The sequence below is a fragment of the Brienomyrus brachyistius genome, chromosome 15 (assembly GCF_023856365.1).
Source record: "Brienomyrus brachyistius isolate T26 chromosome 15, BBRACH_0.4, whole genome shotgun sequence".
NCBI lineage: Eukaryota > Metazoa > Chordata > Actinopteri > Osteoglossiformes > Mormyridae > Brienomyrus > Brienomyrus brachyistius.
The window spans coordinates 10,093,574-10,108,587 of record NC_064547.1 but is presented as its reverse complement, the minus strand read 5'-3'; the positions used below and the strand labels follow the sequence as shown (position 1 = coordinate 10,108,587).

The following is a 15,014-nucleotide window of genomic DNA, read 5'->3' as shown; positions in this document are numbered from 1 at the left end:
GAAGAGCTCAGCAGTGCTACATCCTCTTCCGATTCACACCCTTTCTCCAAGCCCAGAAGCTCGGTCTGCCAGGCCACCTCGTTAATTCCCCCGTACACTTGGGCGGGACGGCACGTCATGGGACGCGGGGACTGACCCGGAAGGCTGAGCCCCCTTGTCACTTAGGACGAGGAAACCGGACTCTGGTTGCTGGCGAGCGGGACCCTGATACTAATCAGGAGTGACATGTCTGCAGCCCGCAAAGAGGAACCTGAATGGGACCACCAGGTGTTAAGGGTGGGGCTTCTCTCCCTTTCTTCCCATCCGCCTTTCTTTTCTGTTTCTCAGGCTCTGTTGTCCGCCTCCATCAAAGGCTTGTGGAACAAGGTGGTGTTGGGGTTCTGTGTTTTGCCGGTGCAGCTGTCAGCGGTAATTATCTCACACTCACAGCCAGGAATCTAATCCAAACAGTGGCCCTGACAGGAGAGAAAGGGGGGAAGAAAGAGAGGGGGGGGGGACGCCAAGGAGAGCAGGGATCTTTCTGTGCGTTGCTGCTGAGGCCCAGCTCAATGCAAGTGTTAATTAAAAGAATCCAAAAAAGAAGCGACCACTCTTTGTAGAGGGGAGCGGAGGAGGGTCACGGGGAGGTGACCCCTCCCCCTACCCCCAGCCAAAGGCCTGCGGGGCCGTGCTTGTCCAGTGACATTCGGGGAGGCCGGAGGGGGCGCGTCAGCCCCCCCCACCCCGTGTTTTTTCTCATTCTGGTCCTTTCTCATCAACAGCAGAAGTAAAAACTTTTATTTACGTGCCGATTGCGACCTTGGGAGGATGCAGGGTCCTCGTGCCTAACGCTGAGAGGAGGCTCACCTTTGCTGCCTGAGAGGCGGGGGCCCTCTGTCAGGGGCCACCTTTGCTGCCTGAGAGGCGGGGGCCCTCTGTCAGAGGCCACCTTTGCTGCCTGAGAGGCGGGGGCCCTCTGTCAGGGGCCACCTTTGCTGCCTGAGAGGCGGGGGCCCTCTGTCAGGGGCCACCTTTGCTGCCTGAGAGGCGGGGGCCCTCTGTCAGAGGCCACCTTTCGCGGGGCTTCAGTGACACTTAGTTTCCCGTTGAGTTCTGCTCCCCTGTTCCCACTAAAAAGTTAAGATGTCTGGGAGGCATTGCTGTCAAGTGGAATAATAATAGTAATAATAATAAAATGGTCATTTTTTATATTTGGGCCAGATGTGATTGTCATGTATTATGTGTCATTTAATTTTTTTGTGTATTTTTCTTTTACCCTCAAGGTAAATATTGCTTTTATGAATGTCTCGCCCTCCTGGGATGGTCTAACCAACAGTTGGCTCATATCTGTGGTCCCTGGGTTAGAAAGTTTGATATTTATGTTTTTAATCTGTCAGTTTCCGGTAGCTGCCTGGGGTTTTAAAATGCCTTAAGTTCGGACTACAGTCTTTGTTTAAAAATCCCCTGTATTGTAGCTGGTAAGTAAAGGGCAATCTCTTTTGGTGTTTGGTTTGTGACATAGTGCTAAATTGGTGCTGAAGATGTCGCAGTGAGCACTCTCTGAAGAGCAGAACAGCTCTTTCCCATCAGGAATCGCATTGCTGGTGAAACCTTAAGAATCCCCTCCATCCGAAAGTGACACAGGAGTTGGACTTTTTTCCAGTGCGCTCAGCAGTTCTGTTAGGTGCCTTCCGTAGGTGTTCCGCTGCACGTCCGCTGCCTGGGTAGGGGACCCAGCTCTCTGCACCTCCTTTTCTGATAAGGAGCAAGTCACAAGAAACACTCTCTGCCACCTGGCCACCTGTGGGGGATGCCGTCGTTCTGCTAGTGGGTTTCCGTGGCCTGGCTGACGGCCTCCTGTAATTTCACACGTGTGTTCGTGATTTCAGACCTGCTGCAGCACACAGGGTCGGGGGTGGGGCGCTGGGGTCATCCTCGTCGACAAACCTCCAGCAGTTTTTCTTTATGCCTTTTGCTGTTTCTGCAGCTACGGGAATCAATACGTGACGTTCTGGGGTTTAAGGATGAACAAACATAGAGCATCGTGATTTTTGGATCAGCTCTGGTTTGAAGGACATTTATTAAGATGAGATAAAACTCCATTGATCCCCACTTATTAAACAGTCGACTTTAATATGGCTCTAGGCTGGAGGATGAACAGTTCATGTGTGTTTGTAGGACCTGCCTCAGCATTGTGCTGTCACTGAGTTTTCTGCAGTCCGGCAGGGTGTCCGTTATAATTTTTCAGGGCCGTGAGCTCCACGTGGTATCTCGCAACCAGTGGCGATGTAACGCCTTTGACCAGACAGCTGTTCGCACGGCTTTTGGGGCCGGGTGCCCAGCGAGGCACATAAAACAGCAGTCAATCAGCTTTTGGAGCTCAATTGCCGTTGCATGTAAGCGGCCTCTTATTCAACAATTACCAACTGGTCTTTGTTGGCGGCCTTGTATCACAATGGCAAAGATTACGGCCCCCCGCCGGTCCCTGTCAGGGAGTTTTCCTTTTATCTGGGTCTGTGTCACTGGCCCCGGAGTTCGCTGGAGTGTGCTAAAAGCCATTCTGTAGCAGACAGTGAAAGTTTGTTCTTCTGGCCTAAATATAAATAGACATGTATGTTTATAGTTTGTGATGGCTTTTTTTTGTTTTTTTTTCCTTCCTTCAAGGTAATGATGTCGGAGCTCCGGAGTGTCCTTTGTGCCGGTGTGCGCCCTGGGGCTTTGTGGCTTTCGCTGCCTTTCCGACGCTGTGAGATGACAGTATAGGGTGTTTCTTCCGCATTGAAGGCCCTTTATTTCTACGTGTGACGTTGCCATTGCTTTTCCGGTCCCTGCGGGCTGCCTGTCGGCCTGCGACGTTTCACTGCAGCTTTCGGCAGCTAACCTGAATTATTCAACTGATGGCCGATTTCACGGTGTATTATCTCGCAGAATGGAGGGGGGGGGTGCCTTACTTCACGGTGCTTGTAAATCACTCTGGGTGCATGAGAAGGGTTGACACTGTTTTGTAGCTACTATAAAGTCAAGTTTACTCTGGCCAGGTCTGATTTTCCTTTGTTAGTCTTACTTACACTTTGACAGCAGCCAGTGGACCCATTAAAATGAGCTAATGCTATATTTTATTAGGTAGTGCTGACTGAGCTTCTTTAGTTTGACTTTGTGTTCTGTTAATTACGTTGTTCATTCCCCCCCCCCCACGATATTTTCCAGGCTTTGGGCCTAAGAGTCCTGATAAGTGGTTTTGTTTTGCCCGTGAGCTGCTGGCCAGGTGCGGCATCCCCGGTGTCATGTGCTGCTCTTCCATTCCTGCCAAGATCCAGTTCGGCGAGTGCCGGGGCCCTGTGCTCCGCATGGCGTCCTGGGCTCCAGGTTACGCAGTACCGACTCTGGGGACTGAGCCAGGAGCGGCAGCGTTTAATGAGTCCCCTTAGCGATAATGCTGTCTGACATTTCCAGGGTCTGTTTGTGAGTTAATTAGCAGGCTGGGTGCTGGCCGGCCTCCTTTCTGCTCAGCCTGTCTCTCTTCCCGGCGTATGCTGGGGCGAACCACAAGCCGCTCTGGACGCCGCCCGCTGGGGTGACATATCTTCAGATTTTATTGATGACCGAATCGAGGGTACATTTCTACTTATCAGCATTTAACGTACCTGACAGCCGGTGACATTTATGTCGTTTCCGGCCGAGCTTAGACTGGTGTGTTTCCAAGACGCTTCCCTGACAGGAGAGTTTGAACTAAGCAGCGTTGTGGGAATACTGCTTGTTTTTGTGCTTCCCAGATGACGCTGGCGGCCTCTGGGATCAGCTACCCCTGCCATCATCTGAGCGTGTGCCGGAGAGCCTCGCCCACCCAAGCCCGAGAGCAGTCCGATGAGGTAAAGGCCACGCAAGCCCGACCAGAACCTCCCCATCTCAGTCTTCACACACAACAAGCTCATCTATACATCCGACTTCTAACTGCTTATTCTGGTCAGGGATGTCAGAGATGATGATGATGAAGATTATTTTTATTAGTTTTGCTATTGTTATACATGTGATCCATTAAACACATTTAGTGGAAAAATCTTAAAACCCGCTAAGTATAAATGGTATGCTAAGTCAATTACTTAGATATTTGTAAATGTGAAATACGTTGTACCTTGCTGAAAGTCTGCTGGGTAAAGCTGAATTAATTTGCGTGAGATGAGCACAGTTGGTCCGGCTGCCTCTCCGTGTGGAATAGTTTCGTTTTCCAGAGGAACGTAAGTACCTGCCTCTACGAGGCCCCCTGTCCAGCCAGTCAGCTTCTGCTGCCAGAGCCACAGAAATTAGCTGCATACTGACAAGTCAGTGCATCCCCCTGTCCTGGTCAGCTCAGCCAGCGAGTTAGAGGTTTACCTCTCAGCCCAGGCTCCGTCTCGATCAGTATCCATCTTGGTAGCGGTAGGATGTCACTGTGTGTCAGTAGCATAAAAGTATCTACATAATAGCAGGTTATAGGTATAAAACCCAGTTTTGAATTAAACTGCCAACAAAACGGCGCAGAACATTCCTTCCAGAGTATTGCAAAGGAGAACATACTGCCGCATTCTGCTGCAAATGCAGAACATTTGCCTTGGCGCAGGTCCAGACTCATGACCAAGTCAGAGCATCATGCTATTTTGGCTCTTCTCTTCCAGCAGGCAGTGGATGATAGCGTGGGGTTGAACATACCATAATGCAGCCCTCAGAGACATTTTTATGTCTGCCCGACCAACAAGAACACTTTAAACGGAAGCCCATATCAACAAAATATGGGTGTCGTTGAGGGAAAAGGCTTTTGCCCTGGGTGTAAAAGAGAGAACACTACACCGTATTTGTGTTGGTGGTGTCACCCCAGAGTCACTTTTGGCTGTAATTCCAGCCAAGTTCACAGCTTGGAAAACTTATTCAATTAATGCTTTGTTTACATTATATGGGTGTTTATTCATTAAATTAATTCCATTAATCTTCAGATTGTGCTTTCAGTTTTGAATAAAATATTAGAGTGAAATATATGGGCAGAGTTTTGTTCTTTCGCAAGCCAGGCCACCGTCGGAAGGTTCTGAATACTTCTCAGACTACTATATTACTGATGCCAAAATCCGCATGAAGGTCATACATTATGCATTGGAATTTGAATTTCTAGCGGTCATTTAAAAAGACGTGGTCAGCCAGGTATGCTGGGAGATGTGCACATTCAAGGGGAATATTTCTGTACCTAAGCAGGTAATTTGAAAGACGTCACCGACGTCACAAGAATCCTCTCGATTTGATTTTTCTTGATATGGCTACTGTTCTACCACTCTGTCCATAATCTGCTAGAAAAGAGTGTGAAGTTTGGAGAATGAATTCAAAAAGTCGCACTTTTGATCTCGTACACAAAATAACATGGAATCTGTCTTTGAAAAGGTGCCCCCCCCTTCAGACATGGGCATTGCTGGACTCCATAAGCTGTTGTTAAAAACAGCCTCCATTCTTCAACGTGAATTGCTGGCTGATTCATAATACTTCAATAAAATTGATGAAAATGCAGCATCAGGTCCGACCTCGCTGACCTTGCCTGTGTGTTTGTTCCTGGCATGTGGGCAGTGTACAGATGTGCACATGGTGAGCGACAGCGAGGGCGAGGACTTTGAGGATGCTTCCGAATTTGGAGTGGACGAGGCGGAAATATTCGGAATGGGTACCTCAGGATGTCGGAAGTCTCCCATGAGTAAGTTGACAGGATTTGAGAGTGAGCCTGGGGAAATGTCCCAATTTTGGTTCCGTTTGTCATTTTTGTTTCGGGTCCAATGTGATTCTGTTCCCTTGTGTCCCAGTTCCTGAGAACACGGAGAACGAGGGTGACGCCCTGCTGCACTTCACAGCTGAGTTCTCGGCGCGGTGAGTTTACGGTGTGGTCAGAGCTGCCAGGCACCAGCTGCTGGCTGCTCACTTGTCCTTTTCCTTGTCCCCCTCCCATGGCAGGTACGGGGACTCCCATCCAGTTTTTTTCATTGGCTCCATGGAGGCAGCGTGTCAGGAGGCATTCTACGGCAAAGCCAGAGACGTGAGTGATATCTGAGGGCGCTTGCAGCCGAGCGGGTTCTGCGGGTGTGTGAGCGTGACGTTTGGACTCGTTTTCAGCTCCCCTTTGCATTCGCGACCTTCTCTTCACCACGATGAGTGTTCGTGCGAAATTTCTAACATCTTCCCCGTCATCTCCAGCTTCTAGTACCCTGTTTTCATGCTGAAAAACCGAATACAGTTTGTCCTTTTATTTGTATAGATGCGTACTCAGCTAGGAGGAAAATCATAAGCGTCTGCATCTCTGCCGCCATTGTACGAAGAATCTTTAATTATTTTTTTTCCCAACCAAAGACAAATTCCCGTTTCCTGTCTGTCTTATGTTACCATAACCCAGCTGAATTTTAATATCCCTCCCCAACATCTGACGCTTTATTTTTAGCCTGGTTCCTTGAGTTTCTTCCCCTCCTTTCTCTCCTCCCTGCTTTGTCCTCATAAGGAAGCTTGTATCAACTGACAGCTTGTGTGGATTACAGTCTTATTAGAATGGGAAGATGCGGCAAGATGTTTGGGGGGTTTTAGACTGCAATGCAAAGGCTCCGCTGGCCCCTTGCCGGTTACCGGCTCATTTCTCTCCCCCCCTAAGCCGGCTCAATATGGCCTATCCCCCCAACCCCTCCCCCGATGTCATGTGTCCTTGAGGAGTTTATAGATTGTGTCAATGAAAATAAATTTCCTAGCTTGGACAGACTTGCCGCCAGCTCCGTCATCCGCATTACAGAATTTGATGACCAAACTGGAAAAGTTTTTGACACATGCTGTCACTAAGTTATATTAATGAAAGTCAACCAACCCCCCCCCCCCCCCCCCGCAGCTAAAACTCCAACCCCCTCTCGAAGAAATGGATGTAAATCTCTGCCCTTGTCAGCTCAACGGGCTGCACATTAAGCAGTTATTGGAGCACTCCAGGTTTATGGGAGGGATTTTGTGGAGGGCTCTCTCTCGCTTTCAAAGGCGATGGGGCTAATCACTAAGTAAAACACTACATTTGATGAGGTGTTTCTGAAGAGAGAGATGCGCTCAATCCGCCCTTAATGAAAATGCTGGGGGCCCTTGAGCCCCTTGGAGGGGTAGGGGGGGGATCAACCCAAAGGCTTCCCTGGCTGACCACCCATCCTTGCCGAGGCCTCCTCAAATCCCTCTAACACTGTGGTTAATCGGAGTAACCCCTTACTCTCTCAAGGAGACGCATCAAAATTCATAGCTCCGCTGGGGGATGTATTTCAACCCTCCACTCCCCCACCTTCCAGAGCCCCGTCTTGCAAAGGGAAGGGTAGACAGGGAGCTCCAGCTTGGGCCAGGTTTTATAGCTGCCCATCTCTTATTCATGACTGGTTCGTGCCTCTAGTTGAGCTTGTACGACAGTCCGTGGCACTTTTCATTGTTACTCACAACGTGTTCATTCAGGGATGATGTGCTGCACAGTGAGTTAGGGGTCTATGCTCATGTTTGTGGGTTTGAAACCCGTGGCTCACAGGGTAATTGTAGGGGCTCTGAACGCTGCCTGACCTTGCACTCTGATCCCGCAACCACGTCAGCAAGATGGTGTTTGCAAAAACCAAAGAATCTTTATGTACCTTGTACAAACGGCAAATGAACTGTATCTTGTTATGTTGTAACTGCCATATAGCCACGCAAGATTTACAAATAGTGTATATCCAGTTGTGGGTCAGGTTTTAAGGTTGGAGTCTGGACAAGAATTGTGAATCTGTGCTTTTATGTTAATCACTCGGTAATCGGTACTTGTAATATTTTAAGTTAGGCTCCCTTCGCTAATTAGAAGTGAGTAATTATAAATCGAGTGCATCTAATCCTTGGCTTTAGTGAAGTGTTTTCATTCTAAGTTTGATAATTCAGACCTGTTTGCGTTTAAGTCATTTCCATTGTTTTGACTTGATATCATTATCCACATACATACCCGGAAGTGCTTCTTGTACATTCTTGTATTTATGGTTAAGCATTGCTTTTGAAAACTTGATTTATAGTATTTTCCGTAAGTGATTTAATAATGGATAAGTACTGTGTATTTGGATAAGTATTATATATTTGTCCGCACTTTGAATGTGTTGGATTCATGGACGCGTAATGACTCACCCCCTCAGACAGTGTGGTATTGATTCAGCGCGTGCGTTTTGGTGTGCCGGTTTAAGTCTGCCATCTGGTAAACCGTTGATCAGGACTCTCTATTGCGAGTCGCCGGGGTCACGAGACAGTAATCTGAGCTTTTTATTGAGAAGTGTTTGCTTTTCCGGCTGGAGCCCGTCGCATTCACGGCGTGCCTTTTGTTTCTCCACCTTCGCAATAATTAAAAACGTCTTCCAGCGACTCACTCGCATAAACAAATGCGACCCTAATTAAGGCACGTTCCCTCTCAGGGGTGATATATAGAAGTGTTTGTTGTGCTTGTGTTATCAGCCAGGTGGAAGTTCGCCGGCCGTAGCCTCCCGGCAAGGCCCGTTTGTCAGGCAAAATAAATAAACCTGGGACGCGGGTTCGCGTCCAATGCAAACACATAGTGAGCAGCTTCTCCACGGTTGTGATTTCACCCGATACGCCAGGGTTTTGGGGCTGCAGCTATCCGCTAGATGGGTTAATTCTGCTTCTGATGCTCGGAGAGCACCTGTGCTGGAGAGTTCCTTCTCATTTCGAATATGATCGCATTGTCCCACACCCTGGTTGCAAAGCAGTCACTTCAGCTCGCCTGCACAGCTTCCCCCCCCCAGGCATGGAGGTGCCTGAGCGGGAAGCACCAAGACCAGAAGAGGGACCCGCACGCTCTGAGGGCACCTCGAGTGGCATCTATAGCTCCCTTTATCATCACCTACACCTACTGTCAGGTTGCCATGAACCGCCAAGCTCTCATCGTAAAAAAGACTCATTGGTCAGCCTGGCCCACAGAACTGACGCGACCATTAGCTCACGACATCCAGAACCAATGGGAATGTCCACATGAGGGAGAAGGCATGTCGAGGGCTGCCATACTCCCTAAGCGAAGGAGTGAAGGAGATTGGCGGGAACCGTCGTTTTGCAAAGATGTGGCTTTTTTGGGAGTGCGGCAGCAGTGCTGAGAGTGCCTCTCTGTGCAGACTAAATCCGGCCCACTTTCGCCGTTTTGTGGCCCCCGAAGAATGATACCCTCTTTGTGTGTGTGTCTGTGTGTGTGTTTTATTTTAAATAAAATTCTCCTCTCTCCAGGCTGCATTTGCTTGTCTTCTCAGCATGAGTGTTTAATCTTTTCAGGGTGTTCAATTGGGCCGCTGAATGAGGCCCGTCTCCTTCTCGCTTGGAGCTCTGCAGCTTATTCTAAACCCCTAATCGCTGAGCAAACACTGCCGCCGCACCCCCGCTCCTTTTTTACACCGGCCACAATATCGCACCGCCCTCCCGTTTTCGTCTCCTCTCCTCTCACCCGCATTTTGCTCTCGGGTACGAAGCTCCGCAGAAGCCGAGGTGTCCACCTGCACCACCTTCAGACTGATGTTTCGCGTTTCTGCCTGATTGGAGAACTTTTCTTTTTCACGTTGGTTTAATTAGTCCTGAGATCTGTTTTTTTTTTTTTTTTTTTTTTTCCTTGAATTTTTTTTTGGGGTGGTGGGTTGGTTGTCTGAGTCCCTCAAACTTGTCAGTTTCAGCTTCCCTTGGTGTTTGACGCTACATGAGTAGCGTGATTGTTCCCGGTGTGTGTTTTTTTTTTGCCTGGCTGGCTGGCTGCTCTTTCACACAGTTTCTGTTCAAACTGTACTTCAGTGCTGAAACACAAAGGCTTTAGCAGAGTCTGTCCTCCTATTGATTAGGAAACCATGCAGTAAATTGAGGGGCGCATCTGCCCACCCAGCCCCTCAGTCCCCGTGGAAACCCGAACAGTGTCAGGTTCAGGGTAATCTTTGTCTTGGTGGCTTGCCTTTAACCTCGGCCTGGCTGAAATGTGCCCCCCCCCCGCAAATGTTTTAATGACGTTTCTGTCCCACAGAGGAAGCTGCTGGCCATCTACCTCCACAGTGACACCAGCGTGCTGGCCAACGTCTTCTGCTCTCAGATGCTGTGTGCCGAGTCCATCGTCTCATATCTCAGCCAGAACTTCATCACCTGGGCCTGGGATGTCACTAAAGAAGCTAACAAAGCCAGGTACTGTCTGCCCCAGTACCCAAAGAGCCCAGGAAATTATCTCTCTGTCCTCAGCTTTCCAGGTCTGTGGGACGTGGTGTAGCTTAGCTGTTATTGGTGGACGATACCTTCATGGAGACGCTCCCAGCCTCTACTGCCGCCCTTCAAGTCATACTGCTCCATCCTGAAAAGGGGTTAACGCCAGTGCATGACAAAGGAAGTCGTGTTTGCAGAATAAGACCTCTGTTGACCAATCCTTTCTAATCTGCCTGAATGGACGGGCCAATTATACGTGCAGGAATGAAGATTTCCTCCTGGGTAATATCTTTATTTCAGCCCAGTGCAGGCATCCTAATCAGCTGCCCAGTGCCATGTTTGCCCCCAGGTGCCCGTCCCTCTGTCAGGGGCACATGTCCAGCGGGGGGGGGGCGAGGCAGGGATTTGGGGAGAACCGGTCAGCAGTCATTAATTGACCAGATGTCCCTCCCAGTAAGTTTTGCATCTGCCCTTCTCCCCGTCGCCTGTCGTTAATTTTGTGCTTAAGTCGTACCTAACTAACTTTCTCAAGCCCTCATCTGTTGACCCGAAAGCGAAGCAGGATGCCCCGCCCTTTGCACCATGCCCCAGGTGTGCGGGCGGCGGCGGCAGAGCAGAGCAGAGCAGAGCGGGCGCGGCCGGCATCCAGATGGAGGCTTGATTGAGCCCAGCGGCCGCCATGGCTCCAGGGCAGGCTAAAGCTTTTCCTTTCAGCAGGCTGCCCTGCTAAGCCCACCCCCTGGAAGGAGGCGTTTAAGAGAGATTTGGTGGAGGTGGTGAGGGGGGAGGGCTGGACTTTCAGACTCTGACCCCATTTTTTAATTTTTTTTTTTAATTTCCTTTTAGGATACTCCTTGCCTCATTCTGCTGCCTTTCTCCTACTTTTTGCCCCAGCTGAGTCATTTTATCGCAGATTAAAGGCGGGCAACATCTGGAGCTTTTCATAATGCATAGCACAAGACACACGCGCGCACACGCACACACACACAAACGCGGGCTCACATTCTCACGCTCCTGGGTTGGAACTGACTGACTGTGATTGGCATTAGTGCCGAAGAGGTCCCGGCTGCTCCAGCCTCTTTTCATCCAGGAATCTGCTGGGTTTCCTCGCTTCGCTTAACGATATTCAGGACGGGAGTCATTGTACGCGAGAGCAGCTTTCCGGGGCCGTTGTCATTCTTGCTCCCGGCCCGTGGGGATGTCATGCATTTCTGAATGCTAATGTGTAAGATATTAAAAAGTGAAATTCAGATCTGATAAATGCATGATATTAAATAGTTTCCAGTACTTTGTAATGTATTGTACAGTGTGCATGGTTTGAAATATGCAGAGGTAATTTTGATTTTATACTTCCTGTGGAAGACACTGAAAACAGATGGGAGCTGATTTAAAGAACAAGGAGTAGCCCTGTGACATGTGTTTTAAAACGTGTCATCACCCTCTCCTGCGCATTTTAGCATATCATTTTTTTTTTTGTGTGTGTGTGTGTGTGTCTGAAAAGCTGACGATTTTAGAACCCGACACATCTAACATGTTCCTGCAAAGATGGGGTGAGAACTGTTTACAGTGAAGTATTGTTTTTATGGCATGAAACTTTTCAGCGTGACCTGAATCACAGCAGACCGCTCTGAGGCATCATCAGTAAGGTGGATATAGGGTGGAAACGGTCATTTTACATTAGGAATTGAGGGAGAACACGCTACGTCTCAACATTTAACTTATGAAATGGATCAAGAATTAGAGAGGGCTAAATTGTGCACAAGTTAGGTTTTCTTAGGTTTCGTCCAACCACTTCTGCAGCATTCGCTATGGGCGTAGCATCCTACAATCCCTTTTTTTCTGCATGTCTGTGCATGCTTGGGTTCATAATTACTTTGTTTGAGAGGTCAGTCATGATAGCAAAGAATTATTTTGTTCAACCAGTGGAAATATCTAGAGAATAAGTCTTTGGAAAAATGAGTGTTATAAGACCTTGATTAAAGGCAATTACCAGTGCATTAAATTACAATTTCATTATCAGGCAGGTTTGATCATATTCAGGTTTCTTTGTACATTAGTTACAAATGATTTGTCATTATTTAAACCTTTTAAAAGGAAATGGACCTGGTTAAACATTTGAGGCATATTTAAGTCGTTTGGTAGATCTAGTGTTCAAATTAGCATCAAATGTGAAGTGTGATCTAATTACTTTTGTTGGGAGTGTGTTGTTTTGAGATGGAAGTTCTGTACAAATGTCTCAAAAGTAGAAGCCAGTGAAATGCGAATGACTATAATGAAGTTTTACGGAGTACCAGGTGAGACGAAATTACGTATCTTCAGGACTATGGTGCAAACATACAACATGCATTGCAACTGACGAGTGTACAACATATTGTGCAAATACAACATATAGTGCAAAAAGACTGGACTGTGCTGTGAATTGACAATGGTATGACATAGTACAGGAGATCAGTTATGTCAGAGAGTCCAGTCTGTCATGGGGACAGTGGCCTCTGGTTTTATCGTATCTCCTCCTGCATCCTACACCTTGTTAGAGTTACCTAACAAGTTCGGGTATCGACCTCAGTCCATTGGGGAACAAAGTGGTGTTTACTGTCATCACCCTCCATTTCACCTCTGCCCTATGGTGTGCTTTTCCTGGTCGTCAAAGACTTGGCTAGTCTTTGGAATACTGCTGGATACCTGTATCCCTGGTCCAAAATCTTTTCTGATAGCCAGGCTTGCCATCAGGTAGGCTTTTTTTTGCCAGTTGACTGTGACTGAACTGATGGCCAGATAATGGCGGCTGTTTTAGATTTTTCTGGAGGAAATCCATTGAATGTGTTGACGAAGCAGCACATGAACCTCTGTTGGACCAAGCCACCTCCCTGGGTCATTTCGACCCCGGCACCACGTGTCAGACAGAATGGCTGTTCCATCGTCTCCCTCTGTAACCGACACCATGCTGCCCATGCTGAAGGCACTCCATTCTGCTCTCCATTTTTAACTTCCTGATTAGTGGTGACTTATCGTTCTGCACTCTTCCTTCCTTCATTTCCGTGACCTCTGCTACTCCACCTATGCCAATACTACTTCTTTTTTTTTATTATGCAGTTATTAAAACACATCTTATTAAAATGAGAGGAAAAGAGCTAATCTATATTTGCATTCAGTCAATGGCAATTCATTAATATTATGACATTTACAGTGAGCTCTCGGGTCTGCCTGCTACCCTTTTCCTTTAGTGAAATGTTAATTTAAAGTTCTGTCTTTGTAATGGAATAAAAAATCCTTTCTGCTCTATCAAGTCGGCAAGGCTGGTTAGGAATACTAATTCATCTCCCACTCCTCAGATGGATTGAGTTGGCTTTAAAGTCTTTTGTGCAGCAAGACTAATTTTCCAATTTCTGGAGACTGGAATTTTTATTGGATCCATTTTCTTTTCCGGTCCCAGGTTACTAACCATGTGTACGAGGCACTTTGGAAGCGTGGTCGCGCAAACCATCCGGACATACAAGACTGATGAGTTTCCTCTCCTCCTCATTGTCATGGGCAAACGGGCGTCCAATGAAGTTTTAAATGTCATCCAAGGTAAGGAATGGAATGTCTCTATGGCTAAAGACCATCCGCACATGTCTGTCCAACCGGGGTGTTCCGGTCGATTAACCAGTCTGTCCCGTTTCAAGGGAACACAACGGTGGATGAGTTGATGATGAGGCTAATGGGAGCTATAGAGATCTTCACTGCCCAGCAGCAAGAAGACATCAGAGATGAGGTAAGAGTGCTGGAGAGCCGCTCAAGGACAACGAGAGAAGAAAGCATGCTGGGGCATGTGATGGTTATGTTGGTCATGGCCTGGAACTTCATGGCGAGTCATCTTGCATTCTTTCGGCGTACAGTAACCTTCCCTCGTCCTCCCCGCATATCTTCTGCCAGGGGTCTACAGACAGCTGGGGCATCACCCAGACACCTTGCTTTCCACTAGAGCCTAAACTGAACCGGAAGCAAATGGCTAGTGAACCTTCAGGGATTTGCGGTAGCTGGCGGAGCAGATCTGGCCAGCCTAGAGGAGAATGAGTCTCCTGAAACCTCAGGGGTGGGCGATGTGTTCTAAATGAGATTGTGAGTCGGGATGGGCTGCATCGTGCAGCATATATTGCGGCTGGCATTGCTTCGTGCTCTCAGACCGCTCAGACCCCACAGCAATCGTAGACTCCCAAGTTGTGGTGCGGCCTCCCCCTCCTGTCTGGAAGCTCACCAGTGGGGACAGTGCGTCTTCTGCGTAAGTCCTGGGGCCCCAGAGATGATCCTAGACAGTAAATGGGAGGCTTAATATCACCCGAGAAACTTTTATTCTAACCTCCTGAACTTTACACTTTGTTTTTCATTTCAAAAGTTCTCGAAAAAATAAATATTTTTGCTTCATATTTGTATATCTGGGTCTTTTTTTAGGAACCGAAGCATATTAATCTTTAAAAGTGATGGAACGCAACCAAAATATTCAAACAATGCTTTGAAGGGTTATTTTTCTAAATTTATTCTAGTAATAGGTTTAGGCTTCGAATTAAGACACGTTATCTTCAAAATATTTTTCTTTAACATGACTTTGTAAATGTTCTAGAATACTAATGGACTGGTAAGCACAATTAAACATCGGTCACATGGAAAAGCAAGAATGTTATGACAGGTATGAGGAGAATGCTCTGTTAGTTTTTGACAGCTTCCTACAGATTCCTGATTTGTTCCTGTATTGAGAGAGCAAGTGATAGTGCTGTCGCGTGGATCCGTCTGTTATCAGCCACTTGTCATTCTGCTCACTCCGTCAGACGTAAGATCGCTGGCTCTGATTGTCGGAC

At 47.8% G+C, this 15,014-nt stretch overlaps 1 protein-coding gene across 1 annotated transcript in view; it reads left to right on the top strand.

Annotated features, from left to right (window-relative positions):
- faf1 (Fas (TNFRSF6) associated factor 1) overlaps positions 1-15,014 on the top strand; it is an 82,117-nt gene that overhangs the window by 53,902 nt on the left and 13,201 nt on the right. Inside the window, exons 9-15 of the mRNA XM_048975877.1 lie at positions 3,753-3,848; positions 5,563-5,686; positions 5,793-5,856; positions 5,941-6,022; positions 10,010-10,164; positions 13,613-13,749; positions 13,845-13,933. Coding sequence (XP_048831834.1) covers positions 3,753-3,848; positions 5,563-5,686; positions 5,793-5,856; positions 5,941-6,022; positions 10,010-10,164; positions 13,613-13,749; positions 13,845-13,933 — 747 coding nt within the window. The remainder of the gene's footprint in view (positions 1-3,752; positions 3,849-5,562; positions 5,687-5,792; positions 5,857-5,940; positions 6,023-10,009; positions 10,165-13,612; positions 13,750-13,844; positions 13,934-15,014) is intronic.